The following is a 20362-nucleotide window of genomic DNA, read 5'->3' as shown; positions in this document are numbered from 1 at the left end:
CAAAAGGTCATACATTGTTTTTAGTTTTCTCATATTTTCGAATTCAAATATAAAGAAAAAATTTCAGGAACCTCGAATAGACAAGTTGAGCCAAGATGAAGAAAGTTTGTCCAAATTTGATTGCTGGCCCGGATATGAAAACATTGACCAAAAGGCCAAGAAAAGAACGAAGAGTCTTCAGATACAGACTCAGGCAGGCAGCAAAGTTCTTAGGCTTTAGCTCAGAAACTTATAAAGAGAGCTAAGAACAACCTCTTCTCAAAACTAAGAAAGTAAATTTTTTGCTAAAAACCATAAGAAACAAAAAAGATATAGAAACACCAAAAACACTTTGATTCATAAAAAAATAATAATACCTTCCCCCTATCCTCTTATGATCATTCTCTGTCAATCCCTTCATGCTTCAAAGCTTTTCATCTCTTCGGTAATTTGTTAAATGGCACACACAAACACGCAAGTCAACGAAACCTGCACCATATCTTCCTGAACCCTCAAAATCTTCTTTTACTTTTCTTTTGTACTCCCTGTTTCAGTAATTACTTGGCCAATTCATCTGTGTCTGTTGAGGCTGTTGGAAAACGTTAGGCCCAGGTGCAACCATTTCACCTCCAGCGACACCACCTTGAGACTGTTGTAAGAGCGGATGATGAACTCCTCCTGGTGCTGTCACTGCTTGTCCTGGATGATACATCCCTGGGAATGCCACGTGACCAGCTTGTGCTGGAGCGTAAGTCACGTGTTGCCCATGGTGCTGTAAACCGTAGAAAGAGCTTGGCACATCTCTTCCTGGTCCAGCAATCCATACAGGCAGTGCTTCACTCTGCAAAACCCCAGGAAACTTTGAGTAATCCTTTAACCGGATTGGGTTTAAAGAGGGAAAGGGAATAGACATTACCTGTTGCCCTGTTGTGTTGTAGCCGTTGTTTTCCTTCAACTGCAATGTGCTGAGATCCTCATTGGAATTTGAATTCCCAGCTGAAGCAGCAGAGGAGGGATTATACCCTGCTGGGAAGGAACCATACGATGGTCCGTAACCACCAGGCATACCAACATGAGCCAAGTTTCCTGCGTTAGTCCCGGGCTTGTAATGAGGAAGTGTGTATTTGCCTCCTGGTGCAGCAGCTCCAGGGGGTGGAGGAGTATGATATACACCGCTCGCCTGAGGTTGCTGGGGAAATGCACCGTTGCTCAAGAACGGGTGCATTGTCGGGAGAGGTGGATAGAACGGGGAGAAGTAGTGTCCATATGGCATGTAGTTTGGTGGATAATGCGACATGTGTAATCCCGGGGGACGGAAAACAGGAACAGGCTGCTGCGTGACAGGTAAAGAGCTCTGCATCAGCCCAGCAGCCTGAGTTGCCAATGGAGTTGGACTAGCTGTCGACATCACCAAATTGTTTCCACCCTGCAAATCAACATGTTTAAACATTTTAGACACAGAAAACTGATGTTATATGTTTGTAAAATGTTTCATAATGCATTCAAGTGGCTGGTATGTTAAATTTTACCACTAATGCTACTGATGTTGGAAGACTAATGCGATGATAAACGTAAAAATCTCAGAACAACGTTTAGGCCAAAATCGCAAGGCGTGGAATGTATTATATAATAAACAAATAACCCAAAAAAATTGCTCTAACCTCTTGCATGGTTTGAGATGAACGAGGAGGCAACCCTGTAACATTCCCATTGAATTTGGACGCAGCAAAGGGAGAAACACGGCCATCACTGTCAGGGCCTGGGCGGTAGAACTGAGCATAGTAACTCGCTGTATCAAATGGCTGCTGGACCTTCAAGCAACAAAAGCAAATGTTATTTAAATTGAAAATATAAAAATCGATCAAGCATATGGTAGCTTAAAAGATATCAAATTTGGAGCATTACCACAAAATTGGGAATACGAAGGGCATCACGTGCTTGAGGGTCAGCATTCTCAAACTGTGGAAGCTGGCTCCCAGGAGCTGGAGGAGCGATCCCGGTGATATTACTTGGAACGTGGTCAAAAGAGTTTTGATTGCCTTCGGACTCCAACATATTCTCTTGCTTGGAGACATCATACTCTGGAGCTGCTGCATCTGTTGCGGTAATACCTTCACCAGCCATATCATTTGGAACTTGTGAAGGCGACTCTGAGTAAACATTATTGTCCTCCTCCTTTTCAGTCGAAATGACAGTTGGGTGACTGAATGCATTAAAAAGACAAAAATAAACATTTTAGACACTGGTCGTATATACAGTCATAGTTCAAGACATCAAAGTGGAGAAAATTTAAATTATTAAAAACTGGTTTCTGTTTCAAACTTAAGAGCTAAAAGCAGGACTGAGAGTTGTTTCTAAGAACAAATCCCAATTAATCTAGCCACTGACACTATTAGATCAACTAGCTGCCTACAGCATCTCAAAAATATATATGCTCTGTGACACCTAGAATCTACAGCTACTAAGCAAAACTAGCGAGCTACACTAGGGAATTTGTTTTACCTATTTCACTCAGTAATCCATTATAAACAACTCTTTAACTCACGTTACTCTAAATTGATAATATTTAGTCACTCAGCAGCAACACAAGAATAATTGACAAAGTACTAAGTAGAGAAAGGTAGATACCTTAAGTCCTCTTCTTCAACTTCCGGCGAATTCTGAGAGAGAGGTACAGATATTTTCTCAGTCTCTGGAAACGCTACCGAGCTTGATGTTATTGAAAAGCCAGCATCAAAGCTTCCAAAGCTAAACTTGGTTCGTTCAGCCTCTGGAACAAGGATGTGGTTGGGAATAATAACATGCTGACGTTGGATCTGCAAGTCTTCAAGCTGCCTCTCCAATCTAGATGTGTCCTCTGCAGAAGGGACAACATCTTCAGCAGATTTTTCGCTGGCTTCAGTAGGAACTACAAGAGTTTCGGCTGTAGCTGATGCGACAGAGCCCTGAGTGGTGTTATGGTTCACTGGCTTCGGTTTCCATTCCTTACCTAGAAACAAAGCATCCATGATGGTGGTGTCAGAAGATTGCCAATGCAAATTAAAAACAAAACAAATTAAGAAGAACTATAGAAGACAAAAAAATGTTTCACTTCCTTATTTACATAAATGAATCATAGTTACCTCTTTGAGCAACGCTCTGATGCGACCGGTTACTGTAGTTAGAAGAAGGCCGGCTACCCGTGCTGTTGCTATGAGATGAAGCAGGCCTCGGAACATAAGCGTCGTTCACGGCGGTCTTCACAACCCCACGAGCTCTGTTATGGAACTTGCTTTCTCCCATGTGTTGTTCATGCACTGTTTGCTCGCCAACAGATTTGGGAGTGAATCGAACCTCAGAGGAGGATGGACGAGGGAGTGGCAAAGAACCAGCCGACTTCTGCTCATTAACGCCCAATGCTAGACGATTTTTGCTTGATTCAATGCTGTTTGAGGGGACTGAAGATCCAGTAGCTTTGCCTTGGCCTGAACGAGCTGGTCGGTTGGAAGGATGATGAACATCAGAAGTTTTATCCATCACAGCTGAATGGCTGTTAATAAAACAAAGATCATGAGAAAGTTCATCTACACGGTATATTCATGCTGGAAGAAAAAAGGCCTACTCCTACTAATGTCATACAGAATAAAGAAAAATGATACATAATAGGGATTTGTGCTATAGGATGAGAATCACCTTGACACTGCATTGTCTTTAGTTTTTGTTTCTTGGGAGGTTGAAGCTGATGGATCGGTGACCTGCTTTGGACCGTTTTCTTTTCTGAAAGAATTCTTTGAACCGGCACCATCTGATTAGAAAGTAAACATTCACAACAGAGACTTTATCAACGACTGAACTTTTCAGAAAGAAACAGAGTATGGACAGCCACTAGGGAACTTTCTATAGCACATGCTTCGACTGGGCACACTAAATCCAAGTTATAAACACGTGCAACATGTCCTCGGAGGAAAATAAGCAAGAATAAGTTTTAAGTATATATATAACAAACAGGATTAAGACCGCAAGTAAACCACCTTACAAAGAAAACTAATGCTGTATATTAAGAGATGTAACATTGTGGTGTTTACCATGTGATGAATGACGAGAAGAGAAATTCACCCGACCACCCCTGCCACCACGGCCTGGGCCAGCAGATCTCCATTGTGGTTCAACAGAATCCTTGTTGGTAAGGTTCTGTTGCATTTAATAACATAGTCAATCACCATGTCACAACAAAATATGATGTTTAATGAAATAGACCATAAGAAGTGCAAAAACTACCAACCTCTTTTCTCTTATCACGCTTCTTCTTAACCTCAAGGAATGGATCTGCAGAATCACGAACAATTTTCCAAATTAGTTCAGAGCATAGTATAGAATAATATCAACCAATCCAAGCATTGACTTATATGAACCATTCTAAAATCCTAATGCAATACCACAAGATCCGCCTTGACAACCAAAGCTTTAAACAAAATAAACATAACCAGAGTTCCACTGATAGATCCACCAGAGACATGGCTTTAAAACTATTCCAAAGAGCGCATAACAAGCCCAGTATACATGAATTTCTAAGCAATAGATTCATCTACAAAGCACCAGTCTTTGTCTAAGAAAAATTATTTCCCCTGGAAAAAAACACTTCGAAGCTAAGTAACCTTTTGTCACACACACACACACACACACACACCACTAGTGGATATAAATTGATTCTCACGCATATTCTAAATCAAATCCTAAACTTTTTTTTGTGTGAAAAAACGGTTATAAGACAATATCAAATAAACAACTAAAGACAGATTTTACTACCGAACATAAGAGAAAGACAAATCAGAAGCTAAAACCTAAGTTTAAGACAAGAAAAAAAAAACAAAAACCCCCAAATCGAAAACCTAAAATTACATCGCGGATCCGTTAATCGAACGAATCGAATACAAGGATTAAAAGATCATTACATACCCTGAAGAAGAAGGCGCTGAGTAGCCTCATCGGGATTCATATTGCATTCGAGGAGCATTGCGTGAATCTCCTCCTCACTGTAGTTCCCAGCAGTGATCTCCTTGATCGTCTGAATCGTCTTCCGAGTCTTCGCCGGAATCGAAACCCTAGCGCCACCACCACCACCACCGCCGCCTACCATCCTCTTAACAAACTTACGTCGCTCTTTGTCGCTTCTGTGAATCGAATCTGGGACCAGACCTAGAAGGTCTCGGTGCCTATACGAATAGGAGAGTGATGAATCAGCAGAGGAGAGGATTGGGATTTGAAACTACGAGGAGGAGGAAGAAGGGGGCGAGAAAGGGGAATGAGCAAAAAAAAAATACGCAAGTGTGTGATTTTAGAAGCGTAGGGCTCTCTCTCTCTCTCTTATACTATTATATGTTTTGGGTTAATCCTTTTTACTTCTCAGTTTTTTAAATTTTTAATTATTGAAATTCAAGAAATCTTTAATCTATGATGATTAATTTTTTTTTAATGATGGCGTTAAGTTTTTTAAGCGGTTCATAAAATATGATGGGAGGCTAAAAGTCATAAAGTAATAATTTAACAATAATTTTTCAGTTCCAAGAAAATCCTAGTTTATACTTTTTACACATGAAAGTAAAAATTAAATTCAATAAAATATATTACAAACTTTTCTTTTTTTTTTAGAATTATATTTTGAGCAGAAATAACAACTATAATGTTAAGTAACCTAAAGATTACATAATTTTGTTAAAATTTAAACGAATAAAACTGTTTGGAATATGTTTTCGTTATATATATTTTTGAAACTAATTAGATTTTTCAATCTTTGTGTGTTATCTATCACTTATCAGTAGTTTTAAGGTTTCATTATATCATTTATTTTAGTAAATATGCTATGGACAAAAAAAATCATTGTTTACTGCTAGTTGTGTACAATAAAATATCACAAATTTGTTCATATTATTGAAGATAAATTTTAATCTATGCTGCTAAAGAGAAAAACTGTAAGATAAAATGGAGATATTCCTGCTAATACTGTTTTCCAATAATTCCATTCCACTTTATTCAAAAAGTTGATAAACAATTGTACTGTAGCTGTATAAAGTTATTCAAAAACAAAAAACAAAAATTAGATTTCACAGCAAAATATTCACAAATATTATCTTGCAAGTTTGGTTTTCCTCTAAAAGAAATAAAAATAAACTTTCGCTGCACGTTGCATACATCAACAGTCAGTTTACTTGTCCCCTAAGAGTCTTTAGATCAGTTGACAAAAAAAAAAGAGTCTTTAGATCCAAACCCAAAACCAAAACAAACCGAACCAAACCGGACTCCACAATCTTACCGCTAAAGCAAGTGTGCATAGCCACTCGTCTTCTCTCTTCTCACCTTCTCCTCTCCAATGGCGAAAGCTTCGAACTTTCTCCAGTCAACCCTCCTCCCATCCTCCTCCCCTCTCCGCAACCTCCGCTCCCAACCTCTACCCCTCTCCTTCCCACCTCTCCCGTCGTCCCGCCACCGTCCCATAACAATCCACTGCTCCGTCTCCGCCGGCGAGACAACAAAACGATCCTTGGAGGAAGCACCTGACATCTCATGGGGCTGCGAGATAGACTCAGTCGAGAACGCCACTTCCCTCCAGAGATGGCTCTCGGACTCAGGCCTCCCGCCTCAGAAGATGGCCATCGACAAGGTCGACATCGGAGAGAGAGGGCTCGTTGCCTCTCAGAGTCTCAGAAAGGGAGAGAAGCTTCTCTTCGTTCCTCCTTCCCTCGTCATCAGTGCTGATTCCGTAAGTCCCACATCGAAAAAAGCTTCGAACTTTGAGATAAAGTCATGACCTTTTTATTATAGGTGTGGACTAATGGTGAGGCTGGTGAAGTGATGAAGCGTTACGATGTTCCGGATTGGCCTTTGCTGGCGACTTATCTGATAAGTGAAGCGAGTTTTCAGAAGGGTTCGAGATGGTTTAACTATATCTCTGCTCTTCCCAGACAGCCTTACTCGCTTTTATACTGGTAATAACTTTGTTTTCTTTTTTTTTTTAATTCCCAGTTGATAGCATTATTTTTTGTAAATGTTATCAGGACTCGGACAGAGCTTGATATGTACTTGGAAGCTTCACAGATACGAGAGCGAGCAATCGAAAGAATCACGAATGTTGTTGTAACGTGAGATATTATATTCTCTTTCTTTCTTATCTCTCAACTGCTAGTGATGTGTAGAGAACTTTGCTTTGCTTTAAGTCTTGGACTCTTTGTTAAGCTCTAGGCTCTATGCTTTACTTGATGCACTCTCTGGCACTTATTGTGTGTGTGTGTGTGGGTGGGTGGGGATAGGGGACTGATGATTATGTCCTGCATTAGACACCGCTTATGTTTTTTTTTTTTTTCATTTTTCTTCTCCAGTTATGAAGATTTAAGAAGCAGGATATTTTCCAAACACCCTAATCTTTTCCCTAAAGAGGTAAATGCTACTGCCTATTTTGCTAGAGTTGACTCAGAGACAGAAGTATTCAGTTTGCTCTTTGTGAAATCTAAGTTAATCTTCCGGATCAGACTTGTTGTCTGTTTGTTTTGTGGTGTTATTTTGAAACTTGCAATGTTGTGCACTTCTGTATATGCAAGTGGTAGTGGTTCTGTTCTATTATCTGTGATAGTGTATTTTGAATTTGTTGTCAGCATGTATATGAGTTTGCTATTCATTGGTTGGTTGCAGGTTTTCAACGATGAGACATTCAAGTGGTCTTTTGGAATCCTATTCTCACGCTTGGTAAGCACCACTTCATCATAAGCAACCAGTTGCTGCTCATGTTAATTGATGCACTTGATTTAAATGTCTTGAATTAGTGAAACAACAAACTTGTTCTTTAATCCTTGCACGAAAAAGCAGCCTGGCACTATTTATATAGAAAATGACCACTTGCAACCCAAAAACTATTTCATTTCTCTTTTCTTTGTGGTAGCCAATGTGCTGCATGCTTGTCACTGTCAATTCATACTTAAGTTTCTATAACACAGGTACGGTTGCCATCAATGGATGGAAGATTTGCCTTAGTTCCATGGGCAGATATGCTTAATCACAACTGTGAGGTACTTCTGCCTATCTTTATAATAACCAATTACCTCTCATATTCTCTTCATCAGAAAAACATTATGGTAATAAATATTTCAAATTTCTGCTTTGGACAGGTTGAGACTTACCTAGATTATGATAAGTCCTCAAAAGGAGTTGTCTTTACAGCAGATCGACCATATCAACCAGGTGAGCAGGTAAACAATATCTATAGATTCATCCAAAGTGGAATAAGAATCGTCTAAAAAGTCTCTAATACGTTTTCCATTACATGACCTTTGTGCAGGTTTTCATATCGTATGGCAACAAATCAAACGGAGAGCTGCTGTTATCTTACGGGTTTGTCCCCAGAGAAGGAACCAACCCTAGTGATTCAGTGGAGCTGGCAATGTCACTCAGGAAAAACGACACGTGTTACAAGGAAAAGCTTGATGCTCTAAAGAAACACGGATTATCAACGTAATCAAAAAACTCTTCCACCATCTTTATTTTCCCTTTGTAGATATTGTCTTGATCAAAATTGTTCACTGCAGGCCTCAGTGCTTCCCCGTGCGAATCACTGGTTGGCCATTGGAGCTGATGGCGTATGCTTATCTAGTTGTGAGCCCTCCAGATATGAGTAACAGCTTTGAAGAGGTTTGGCTATTGACTCCTTTTTTAAGAGACTTACTACATCTCCTTCCTGAATATTATATTCGTTTCAGATGGCGAAAGCTGCTTCGAATAAGTCATCAACGAATAAGGATCTAAAGTATCCGGAAATCGAGGAAGAAGCATTGCAGTTCATACTGGATTCATGCGAAACAAGCATATCAAAGTACAGCAGATTTTTAAAGGTGATAAAATAAACCTAAACAGCTTATCTCTTGCTTTCTTTCATCTGCTTATGGTTAGTTTTGTTGATTATGTAAATTGTAGGAAAGTGGATCAATGGATTTGGACATAACATCTCCAAAACAGTTGAACAGAAAAGCGTTTCTGAAACAGCTAGCTGTAGACTTGTCCACCAGCGAGCGTAGGATACTGTACCGTGCTCAATACGTAAGGATTTTCACTTTCTAGCCAATACAATATTTAGTATAAAATTTTAATGAATATCTTGGAAACTCTTGTTTTTTTTTATGGTCAGATTCTGAGGAGGAGACTGAGAGATATAAGAAGCGGTGAGCTGAAGGCTCTACGGCTTTTTAGTGGAATTAGAAACTTCTTCAAGCAATGAGTAAACATCATCATCAACAGCTTTCAGATCCATTAAAGGTAGTGCTGCTGCATTGTGCTTCAAAATGTAATTTTCCAGCCAAAAAAAAAAGAATGTGGTGTTGATCTTTTAGCATCATACAAAAATGTATTTGATATGTATTTTGTACAATCTCTCTGTCGATGTTTACACTTTTTTTCTTTGTTCATAGAATGCATAAATATCATCGAGGTTGATGTAAACGTTTTGATATTTTTTTTCTCCCCAAAGAAACGTATGAATCAATGGAGTTAATATTGGTATTTAGTGACGTGGCAATATTTAAATGGTTTTAAAGGTATCTTACCACCAATTACATCGCGCCACGTAAGCTCGCTGACTAAATAACTAAAGCGACGTCGTTTACAGTTGATTATGCTTGTCGGGTCTCAGTCAAAACAAGCTACATCGTGTCCTATTCTGAAAGAACTCGCTCTTTCTCTCTCCCCACCGTCTCCTTCTCCGATCTATCACTCTTCATTGTTTTTTTTTTCCTCTCAATTCTCTGATTTTGAAGGTAAATCTTATCACCTCGTAAACATTGAAACCTAATCAAAGATTATTCTAACGATTGAATTACGTTTTTTAATTGAATTAATTCAATATTTTGTTCTGTGGCAGATGAGCTTGAAGGCTACGATCCTAATCCTAGGGCTCGTGTGGAGCTTCCAGGCAGCGTTAGGGATTAGATTCGTGATAGACAGAGAAGAATGCTTCTCCCACAAGGCTGAATACGAAGGAGATACCCTTCATGTCTCTTTCGTCGTCATCAAGTCTGATTCTCAATGGCATTTCAACGAGGATGGTGTAGATCTTGTGGTATGACTCCATTTCATCTGGACACTTGTTAATCGTAGAAAAAAATGCTTAAGAATCTCCAATGTTGAATATGAATTAGCTATATATATGTTGTTGGTAGATAGATAATCTCTTAGCATGTATATTATATAGAAAATTATTTTATTTAAGAGTTTTATCTTGTGCCATTAGGGGTTTATTTGGTTGTTGTTATGCTTAATTTTGTGTAACCAATAGTGATTACACAAAATATTATATAGAAATTTTTTTTATTTAGAGTTTTATCTTGTGCCATTAGGGGTTTATTTGGTTGTTGTTATGCTTAATTTTTGTGTAACCAATAGTGATTACACAATTTTATTTATTGGTGTGTTTGTAAACAGATACATGGGCCAACAGGGGAACAAGTTCATGACTTCAGGGAGCAGATTAGTGCCAAGCACGACTTTGTTGTCCAGAAGAAAGGGGTTTACCGTTTCTGTTTCACTAACAAGTCTCCTTACCACGAAACTATTGACTTCGATGTACAGCTTGGTCACTTTGCCTACTACGATCAGCACGCAAAGGACGGTGAGGATTCTCTGCTGTTTGGTTTTGTACCGGTTATGTTAGGCTGATAATGATTTTTTTGTGTGTGTAGAGCATTTCACTCCGTTGATGGAGCAGATATCGAAGTTAGAGGAGGCTCTTTACAACATTCAGTTTGAGCAGCATTGGTTAGAGGCTCAGACCGATCGTCAAGCCATTGGTAACTCTCTTTCTATAAGATCTATTTGTGTGTGTGTTTTTTTTTTGCGAGAGTTTAATATGGTTTTATCTTGTTTTGTTGTAGTGAACGAGAACATGAGCAAAAGAGCAGTGCACAAAGCTTTGTTCGAGTCGTTTGCATTGATCGGGGCAAGTGTCCTCCAAGTTTATCTTTTGCGTCGCTTGTTTGAACGCAAACTCGGCATGTCTCGTGTTTAAAAGTGAATTTTGGAAGCTTTCCCCTAAGTATTTATCTTGCTTCATAAGTTAAAATGTACCACAGAATCTTTAACTCTTTTTACAGTCGTAGTTCATCTGAAAGATTTCACATTTTCAAGATATCATCAAAACAAATAAATAAGACATCAATAGTCTGTGTGTAACAACTGGATTGCATTTTGTAGATACTTTTAAAAAAAATCTTACAAAACAAACAAATGACAAGTTCTTGCATACATAACTTGTGTGGTCAACAAACACTAGTACATGTACTTTTGGAGAACTCACACTTGAAAGCAACTCAACAATAGTAATAGCAATAGTATTACATCGATCAAAGGTCTATCATCAATTGATGAGATCACACCATTAATGGAACCTCTGAAACTCAATTACCCTCTCTCTCTCAGCTAGGATGGTAGTTGGCTTGAATTTACTTTCTTCAGCCATTTATTTATTGATAATTATAAATGACGTAACCAATAAGATGTTTAAGAAGTAAAAACTGATTAATATAATTACTTGGATTCCTATAGGTCCTTTTTAAAGTTATAAATGACGTATCATAACTCTATATCCGTCTCTTCATATTCTTCTCCCATCTCCAAAATTTCCTTTAAATTGTTTTAAACAACCCTAAAGCAGTTATGGATAATGATAAAGGATGCAGAAGGTTCATCTTGGTTGATGATGAGTACAAGTTCTTCTTTGATCATCATCTTAGTGGTGGCGACAACACTTTTCTCCCTCCCTTTGACGATGACAATGTGGAATCTGAAACTCGTAGTCTTGGTTTCAAGGTTTCTGGTGGTTCAAAAAGATCAAAGAAACCAATCAACAACAGAGTTTCTCAGAAGAGAAAGAGGAAAGAGATTGGGTCCGAGGATGAGGCTTCAAGAGCTGTTCCGGTAGCTACAACTAGAGAAAGCATTCAACGTGACAATAGAGCTTCTGAACGAAGAAAGAGGAAGATGGCTGAGTTTGAGTCCGCTAGTGTTTCAAGGGCTGTTCCGTTTGTAAACATCCAACGAGACAACAAAGCCAAGAAAGTGTCAGTGTCAAAGGTTGAGACTTCACGGGATGTTCCGTTGGTTAGAGACAAAGAAGTCATCCAACGAGACAACAAAGCTAAGAAAGTGTCAGAGTCAACAAAGGTTGACACTTTAAGGGATGTCCCGTTGGTTAGAGCTCAAGAAACCACCCAACGAGACAACAAAGCTAGGAAAGTGTCAGAGGCAACAAAGGTTAACACTTCACGAGATGTTCCGTTGGTTAGAGCCAAAGAAGTCATCCAACAAGACAGCAAAGCTAAGAAAATGTCAGAGCCAAAGGTTAACAAGGATGTTCCCTTGTTTAGGACCAAAGAAGTCATCAGAAGAGACAAAAGGGTTGCTGAACGAAGAAAGAAGAAGATTGATGAAACTAAAGCAGCAGGGACTTCAAGGGTTGTTCATGTGGAGAAAGTAAATAGAGATGTAGACAAGACTCCAAGGGTTGTTCCAGTGACACAAAGCAACAAAGGAGTTTCTGTTGGGACAAGGAAGAAGAAGAATGAAGCAGCTGTGGATAAAGACTACGTGAGCTACCTCACATGGCTTGTAGACTCTCTTAAAGCTTCCACAACTACTGTTCCTGTTCAGTCTGAAAAGGATCTATTAGCAAAAGTAAAGGTTGAGCAAGATACTGAGTCTTGTTCTCATGATGATGATGATGATATAATGGTTAGTGATTCCCCTTTCTTGAGTGGAGATAGAACTACACCTTTTGTGGTGTCCAAGAGCAAGACAGTGATTGATCTCGAGAAAGATAGTACAGAGGACGAGAGTAGAAACTGTGTGTTTACAAAAGAGCTAATGGAAGCTTTGGAGAAACCATATGATAAAAGAGAGTTGTTGAAGCTCTTTGGTGATGTATCAAAGAAAAAACCAGTGATTCGGTGTAAAGAACTGAGAAATGGAAGAGTAAAGAATTATGAGACTTCTGAGTTGGCACCTTCTTATCTTGAGAAAGTGTCTGATTTCGATAGAGAATACAAGCGTGTGAATGGTGATGATAAGGCGAGATTGAAGTTGCTGCGTGGTTTTTTCTTCTACTTGAAGAATGTTGCTCGTGCTGGTTCTTTCAAGCCTTGGTTGCCAGAGAACCAAAAGAAGCTTGGACAAAAGAAGCAATGCTTGCAACCATAAGGGGCTGTGTAGTGAATCTTTTGGGTTAAATAAGCAGGTTGGTGTTGTTTTGAATCAGTGTATTGTCTTGTTTCTTTTGTAGTTGTTGTTGGATGACAATATGATTCAGAGTAGTTTATTGTTCTCCAAGAATCTGTTATTATTGATGCAAGGTCTCAGACTCTTGTTCTCATAAGACTAAAACTAGATTATGCAATTTAATTGAGTTAAAAGGAGGGTAATAATCTGATATAGTAAAGCAGGTTGATGTAGTTTTGAAAAAGTGTATTGTCTTGTTTCTTTTGTTGTTGTTGTTGTTGTTGGATGACAAGTAATCTAATATTATTGATGCAATGTCTCAGACTGTTGATCTCATAAGACTAAAACTGGAACTAGATTATGAAATTTAATTGAGTTAAAAGGCATTAGATTTGAGGATGATGGCGTTGGGGGTTTGAACTCTGAATGTTGATTTAAATAACTTTCTTATTTAATAAGAAAAAAACTGAGAAGACAAGATTGTTATGCTTTCTAAACTAACAGAGAGAACAAGCAGTAACCAACATCAGCACCATCTTCTTGTACAACACACTTACTATATACAACATGGCTAATATATTGAAGCTATAAGCATTTGACTCTTTTTTTTTTTTGGGGTCAAAAGCATCAGACTTTAATAGAAGTGAAGGAAAGTAATTGCAGTTTAAATGACTAAATTACCCTTACTAAGAGTCAACAATTACCTTCACGCCATCTTTAAACCCTACCGTCAACTGTCACTGCTTCTTTTAACCTAACACCAATCCAAACTTGCCGCTACCGTCGCCGGGGAACTTCAGAGTTGCTGTCTTCTATCGAATTCTCAACGAAGGTAAATTAGATTTTGTGGGTTACATTCTTTTTTTACTGTGCTGTATAAAGTTATTTACTTTACTCAGAAACAGAGCTGTGTTGTGTTGTGTTGTGTCTGTTTGTAGTAGTGATGGTGGGGGTTTCGTTTGGGGAGCAACAGTTTATTAAAGGTGGGATTGCTCAGGACCTTCGAACTGATGGTCGGAAAAGATTGACTTACCGTGACATCTACGTCGAAACCGGCGTTATTCCGCAGGTAATGTAATAATCTCCTAAAACTTATGTTTCAACAGATTTGCTTACTACTCTCTTTGCTGTTTTTTGTTTGGCTCTAAGGCTAATGGTTCAGCGAGAGTTAGGATAGGTGGAACTGATGTCATTGCAAGTGTAAAGGTACTTCCTTTATTACTCTCTCTCTCTACAATGTCATGTTGACTGAGAAGTGTTACTATGAATGTTAAGGCAGTGATCTTGTGTGACTACAGGCTGAGATTGGGAGGCCAAGTTCACTTCAACCTGATAAAGGAAAGGTTGCTGTTTTCATTGATTGCAGTCCAACAGCAGAACCTACATTTGGGGTGAGCATTTTGGCATATCATATTCATCACTTTTGTCTTCAAAGTCTCAACCTTTATGGTCTTAAAGTCTCTAATACTTTGTAACTTGCTGTTACTCAGGGGAGAGGTGGTGAGGAGTTGTCTTCTGAGCTTGCTTTGGCTCTTCAGATATGTCTTCTTGGTGGCAAAAGTGGAGCAGGTTTGCAATCATGTTCTTTCTAAACTGCATATTGTTATGTTTTCAGCTTGTAATGTTCATAGCAATTTTGGTTACAGGAGCTGGTATAAATTTATCTTCGCTTTTGATCAAAGAAGGAAGAGTCTGCTGGGACCTTTACATAGATGGCCTTGTCATTAGTTCAGATGGGAATCTATTGGATGCACTTGGTGCTGCCATCAAGGTAATAGAAAGGGTCTTTTGTTTAAGTTGATTGTAGATTGGTTCAGTCTATTTGTCTTTTAGTTGGTTTTGTAGTTTTAAGATATGTTGCAAATTGATAGTTTAGTGCACTTGTTGACTAATGCTTTCCCTGCAGGCTGCTTTAACGAATACAGCTATACCAAAAGTCCAAGTTTCAGCTGAAGTGGCGGATGATGAGCAACCAGAGATTGACATCAGCGACGAAGAGTATCAACAGTTTGATACTTCCAGTGTCCCAGTCATAGTCACGTTAACTAAAGTAAGCATAGCCTGAATCACAACATTACATCTTCTTAAGTGAAGTTTACTTAACATTCATATAAATGCTCGTGTCTTTTGGTTTTATCAGGTGGGGAATCATTACATAGTTGATGCGACAGCGGAAGAGGAGTCTCAGATGAGCTCAGCTGTTTCTATATCCGTGAACCGTGGGGGACATATCTGTGGGTTAACCAAAAGAGGCGGGTGTGGTTTAGACCCGAGCGTCATACTTGACATGATCTCTGTGGCCAAGCATGTGTCAGAGACTCTGATGAACAATCTTGATTCTAAGATTTCAGCTGCAGAGGCCTGTGAAGACGATGAGTCTTGACTTTGCAATCCTTTTTGAGTTTCTTTAACTCAAACGTTTAAGATATGTGTGCAACGACGACCATTGTTTGAATCAATCGTATTTGTATCTAAGTTAAACGTTTGCAAACTCCCAAGGAAAAAAAAAACTATGTGCCTTTGAAGTCAGAACAAATTAGCTTAATCAAAACAATCTTCCATGTGTTCTAATGCTACATGCTTTGTGTTAAAAACTGTGGCTATGTGCTTTTACTTCTTTTGACTCCATTGATTATGGATCTTTGTTTAAAGTGAGAAACAAACAGAACAAGTTACATGAGAGATTGTGATATATTTTGGGAGGAGAGATTGAGAAGGGAGATGAGGTCAGCAAATAGATCTATGGACTTGGAAAGAAGAGAAGATTTGTGTGTGGTCCATGATGAAACCCAATGGTCAAATTATCTTTATATAGTATGACCACTGATCACGTGTACCTCAGATTATGGATTGGCAATGACTTTGAAACATTTAAGTTCACTGTTCTCTCCAAACCTCCACAGTTTACTTACCTTTTTCTTCTTAGCTTCATTTTAATTAAATAGCATAATAGTAATTTGCATGGTATAAGCTGAATTGGAAAATAAAAAGAGTACTAATTAAATTGGTTTGAAAAAGCTTATGAAATTTATATTTTTTTCATTTCGACTAAGTTCACTTTTTTCTGTCCCATTCAGAGGCAACCAGGTACAGTGTCACTTGCCACAAACGCAAACAAAAATTGGAGAGGCAGTAGCACGTCATGGTGGAGAAGCGCGTGGAGTAAGAGACAAAAAACCAGAGTTTCAGTTAGACCATCTTCATTTTCTTTTATTATTCAAAATATATTAATTCTATAATAAAATTGGATTATATCCAATAGTACTATGTTTAATAGTGAAAAATAAAATGATGAACAAAAATCAAATGAATTACGCTATTTTAAGAATTAACATACTTGTTACTCTATTATATAGTGTTAAAAATAAAATACCATTAAAACATTTTTACTTCAAACTACTTTAAATTCTATTTTAAAGTGAAAAATAAGGTGATGTTGGAAATGCTCTTAGACCATCCACAATGAAGTTGTTGAAAACAAAATTCAATTTGTTGAAAACAAAATTCATTTGTTGAAAACAAAATTCATATGTTGAAAAGAAAATTCAATTGTTGAATTATAAGAGTGTTGAAAGTGAGTTGGAGTAATTTATGTTGAGTTTATTAACATGTGAATAATCTAAACAGAAAGAGACGATGACAAATGTTGTTACGTTATTGGCTACTTCTATTTTTATATTTTTTCACTCTAATTGTTTGTAATGAATTTTTATATAGTAAATAATCTTAATTTTTATCTTGTAACTAGATTTTTTATTTTTTCATATTGTATAAATAGAAATTTGTTTCATTTGATTTAGATACAGAACAAATAATATTTTGAATATAATTTGTTAGTAGTTCTAAGTAAATTGTAGTTCGATTTTCTTTACAACAACTATTTACAATAACTTTTATATTTTAAAACGTTTTAAATAAAATAGAGTTTATGGTGTTGAATTTTATTAACAAAACCATTGTATCATGTAAAAGTTAAAGTAAAGTGGATGTTGAATTAATATGTGGACAAAAAAGAAGATGATGTAGAATATTAAAAGAAAAAAAATTGGGTGTTGAATTTGTAAACTATTGTACGTAGTCTTAGAGCACCTCTAACATATGATATTCATTCATTAAGTAAGTAATAAGGATAAACATGAGGTAGAATAGAAGAAGAAACAAAATGATTGGTTCATGAGATCACTCGCTTTGATACCATGAAAGTAGATAGAATTTTTTTATTGGAATAGTTCTCATTACGTTTTCATATAAAGTCATTATTGTTTAAAGATTTGAGAGATTTACATAGGTATCTATTGAAATATATGTATAATATACAAGAGAATATACTCATTCTTTAATATAGAGATCGTCCCAGACTTGTGGTATGGGATGTGGAAAACTGCACTATCAAAGTTTCGCAAACTAGTACAGTGGCAGCTCAAATCAGAAGCTTTCTGGCACAAAGGATAATAGCATTGAAATCCACGGGATCCATGCAAAACATATGGGCTTTAAAAGCAACTTTGAGAAAGTGAAAATGTGATCAAATACAAACGAGCAGATATGGCGATTAAAAATGTTCGATACATGGATTGGAGACAATCGTTCTCTATCCACGGTGGTGGTCGTTGCCTCTGATTCGAATTACTAAGAAAAAGTAATAGAACTCCAAGACAAATGCTATAATTTGTTGGAACAAGATCAGATCACATCCAATTTCTAGAGGATGATAAATTAATAATTTACAAAACTGATTACAATTCGTTGGTGGTGTAATAATTAAAATTTTGAAATTTAACTTTTATATTATTTTTATTATATTATTCAATGTATATAAAATATTTTTTGTAAAACTTAAATATTTTTTAGATATAATTTTACTAAATATTAGCAAAATATAATGAAATTTTGAGAAAATATAAAGATAATTATACTAATAATTAAATAGCATGATATAAGCTGAACTGGAAAAGGAAAATAGTACTAATTAAATTGGTTTGAAAAAAGTTTATGAATTATATATTTTTCATTTCTTAATGTCCACTAAGTTTATTTTGTGTTCCATACCGAAGAAAAGAATGGAACCTTTATAATCTGAGAAGCAAACCAGATACAGTGTCACTTGCTACTTTGTCATTTGCTAATAATACCACGTTTAACTACACAACAAATTGTGATTTTTTAAATCAAATTTAATTGTTTTTCTGTACATAACAAATTGTGATTTAATCAAATTTAATTATTCTTGCAATTACTAGCTCATCAAAAAGGGGGAAAGATACGACGGAGAGACGGTGGCGCGTAGTTGTCGAAGAGGCGCGTGGAGTTTTTGCTTATGGTCCCATTAGTCCCCAAACCTATCATCATCTCCTCTCTCTCTCTCTCTCTCTCTCTATTGAAACCCTAAAAATCCTCATTTTGCACTGCAAAGTAGGCTGAGTCTCGACCCCTTCTCCGTTTTGGTGATCCCGAGAAGTTCACTCTCAAAAAAATCGAAGCTTAAATTTCGGATCTTTAACAGCTGTCTCCTCGGTAAAGCTTCGTGCTTTCTTTCTAATCGGATAGCGAATTGGTGATTTTCCTTTTTTTTTTTTTGATTTGATGTTTTGCTTTTCATGTAAACTAAAATGATCGAATTGTATTGGGACTTTTGTGCAGAGGAGACGACGACGATGAGCAGCAGAGATCATCATCATCCACCCGAGCCTCTTGATTTCTTCATATGGACTGTTGAGGTATTTCCTAATTTTGATCTGTGTGTTATTCAGACAATTTACGCTGTTATGATCTCTTCCAGGTATGACACTATAGTTTACCTTAAGGGTTGTTGTTGTTGTTGTTGTTGTTGGATCCAATGATGATTCTTAAGAACTAGGACATGTTTGTTTAGTCTCTCTTCTTGTGTTTCTGGTGGTTTATTGAAAGAACAAATCTTTTTTACCTTAGGAGAGTAACCATTGATTGCAATAACCTCCAAATCGCTACACCTCTTCTAATTATCGACCGAACTCAAATGCTCATCTAATCTGTGGGATATGTATATGTTGATGTGGATTTACTCGGGAATGGTTTTACCTCAGGGGGGGCATCACTGACTTGTGTGTGCAGTGATGTTCACTTGCTAATTTGCTCTTCAATCAAAAGAGAAAACTCCTGGAAAGGATGAATGCTGGATAGAGCTTAGTTGATGGCAAACTGAAGATAAACATGTGCCTTAGTTTCTTGAGATAGAGATGGGATTAGTCCACTTATATATTGGTTTAGTTCCATTCTAATGCTACTGCTATTGATTTTTTAGTCTGTGCTCTATGTCCACGGAGCAGCTACTTGTAGATGAGAAGATTTTTTGTTTTTTTTTATTCTATAGGATGTTGGATCTTGGCTTGAGGAGATAAACCTTGGAAGCTACCGCCTGATTTTCAAAGAAAACGGCGTCAATGGAGAATATCTAGAAAGCATGTCTGTGTTTACAACCGAACAGATCCTTCACTTCATTAGGAGGCATCACATGAAGTGGGGAGACTTCATCACCCTCTGTAAAGAACTCAGAAGGATTAAAGGTTCTTTTTCTCTATCCTCGGCTTAAAGTTGCTAAAGAAATTTTTTGACTGAAGGAAAAGAAATGTGTTTGTTTGACCAGTGGCTTGCTTGAAAGGTGAGCAGAGAGTTCGACGGCCATGGTGGGCACCGTCTTGTCTATCGGTAGTCTTTGTTAAGGCGGCTAAGCGCAACCGACAGTCTCGAGTTGTATCTTTAAAGCTTGAATCTTGACAGTTGATATTACACTTTGGATGTTTATGTACGTTCTTGTCTCTCTTCTTTTCCTTTTTTTTCTTGGTTTGTGTTTGTTTTTGGAGATAAAAAGCCACATATGCACTAGGAAGACAGCCAAAATGCTGTTTGGCTTTGGTAAAATCTTGCAAGTAGGAAAAAAACATTGGTGTATACAAAGCTTGCTCTCAAATGTTTACTACTCATATGGATTGTGCAAAATATGCTGTGCGACAACTAATACGAAGTAGTCATTTGTTTATACAATATGCTCTCTCTCTCCAGTCAGTTGATTAACATGTTTGGACGCTAATGAAATTATTTAGGTTATCACCGAATTATCAGCGCATTAACACTTTTTCAGAAATAACGTCAACAAAGTTAGTATATACATTCACTTGGTCCA

At 37.4% G+C, this 20362-nt stretch overlaps 6 protein-coding genes across 9 annotated transcripts; 5 read left to right on the top strand and 1 right to left on the bottom strand.

Moving 5' to 3' along the window:
* Positions 1–96: 96 nt before the first annotated feature.
* Positions 97–5305, bottom strand: BNAC01G39750D (GBF-interacting protein 1). The gene is made up of 10 exons (XM_013868661.3): positions 4915–5305; positions 4241–4284; positions 4044–4149; positions 3652–3763; positions 3102–3508; positions 2608–2968; positions 1885–2182; positions 1641–1790; positions 896–1405; positions 97–820 (listed from the first exon to the last, which is right to left on the bottom strand). The coding sequence occupies exons 1-10, from the start codon at positions 5093–5095 to the stop codon at positions 530–532; spliced, it is 2460 nt and encodes an 819-aa protein (XP_013724115.1). The 5' UTR covers positions 5096–5305; the 3' UTR covers positions 97–529.
* Positions 5306–6233: 928 nt separating this feature from the next.
* On the top strand, positions 6234–9448 carry LOC125580435 (ribulose-1,5 bisphosphate carboxylase/oxygenase large subunit N-methyltransferase, chloroplastic-like). The gene is made up of 12 exons (XM_048744851.1): positions 6234–6715; positions 6778–6941; positions 7011–7094; positions 7332–7389; positions 7642–7695; positions 7944–8015; positions 8115–8195; positions 8285–8457; positions 8532–8634; positions 8703–8834; positions 8917–9039; positions 9128–9448. The coding sequence occupies exons 1-12, from the start codon at positions 6326–6328 to the stop codon at positions 9215–9217; spliced, it is 1524 nt and encodes a 507-aa protein (XP_048600808.1). The 5' UTR covers positions 6234–6325; the 3' UTR covers positions 9218–9448.
* A 168-nt stretch (positions 9449–9616) lies between these two features.
* LOC106427873 (transmembrane emp24 domain-containing protein p24beta2) lies at positions 9617–11110 on the top strand. The gene is made up of 5 exons (XM_013868590.3): positions 9617–9752; positions 9857–10054; positions 10417–10603; positions 10674–10781; positions 10866–11110. The coding sequence occupies exons 2-5, from the start codon at positions 9857–9859 to the stop codon at positions 10997–10999; spliced, it is 627 nt and encodes a 208-aa protein (XP_013724044.1). The 5' UTR covers positions 9617–9752; the 3' UTR covers positions 11000–11110.
* A 210-nt stretch (positions 11111–11320) lies between these two features.
* LOC106427896 lies at positions 11321–13721 on the top strand. Its single transcript, XM_013868614.3, has one exon. The coding sequence runs from the start codon at positions 11647–11649 to the stop codon at positions 13183–13185; it is 1539 nt and encodes a 512-aa protein (XP_013724068.1). The 5' UTR covers positions 11321–11646; the 3' UTR covers positions 13186–13721.
* Positions 13722–13860: 139 nt separating this feature from the next.
* On the top strand, positions 13861–15779 carry LOC106427881 (exosome complex component RRP42). Of its 2 annotated transcripts, none has more exons than XM_013868599.3 (8): positions 13861–14035; positions 14142–14272; positions 14353–14409; positions 14502–14594; positions 14694–14772; positions 14850–14974; positions 15110–15253; positions 15344–15779. In XM_013868599.3, the coding sequence occupies exons 2-8, from the start codon at positions 14147–14149 to the stop codon at positions 15584–15586; spliced, it is 867 nt and encodes a 288-aa protein (XP_013724053.1). In that variant the 5' UTR covers positions 13861–14035; positions 14142–14146; the 3' UTR covers positions 15587–15779. The 2 variants fall into 2 exon arrangements, with proteins under 2 accessions (XP_013724053.1, XP_013724054.1); XM_013868600.3 differs by having other exon boundaries at positions 13889–14035; positions 14145–14272.
* Positions 15780–18241: 2462 nt separating this feature from the next.
* LOC111213999 lies at positions 18242–20162 on the top strand. Of its 3 annotated transcripts, none has more exons than XM_048744849.1 (4): positions 18242–18757; positions 18844–18920; positions 19553–19745; positions 19826–20162. In XM_048744849.1, the coding sequence occupies exons 2-4, from the start codon at positions 18858–18860 to the stop codon at positions 19954–19956; spliced, it is 387 nt and encodes a 128-aa protein (XP_048600806.1). In that variant the 5' UTR covers positions 18242–18757; positions 18844–18857; the 3' UTR covers positions 19957–20162. The 3 variants fall into 3 exon arrangements, with proteins under 3 accessions (XP_048600806.1, XP_048600805.1, XP_048600804.1); XM_048744848.1 differs by having other exon boundaries at positions 18411–18717; XM_048744847.1 differs by lacking the exon at positions 18242–18757 and having other exon boundaries at positions 18813–18920.
* The last annotated feature ends 200 nt before the right edge of the window (positions 20163–20362 follow it).

Source organism: Brassica napus, chromosome C1 (genome assembly GCF_020379485.1).
Source record: "Brassica napus cultivar Da-Ae chromosome C1, Da-Ae, whole genome shotgun sequence".
Lineage (NCBI taxonomy): Eukaryota > Viridiplantae > Streptophyta > Magnoliopsida > Brassicales > Brassicaceae > Brassica > Brassica napus.
Note: the sequence above shows the minus strand (reverse complement) of the source record. Positions and strands in the feature narration are given on the sequence as shown.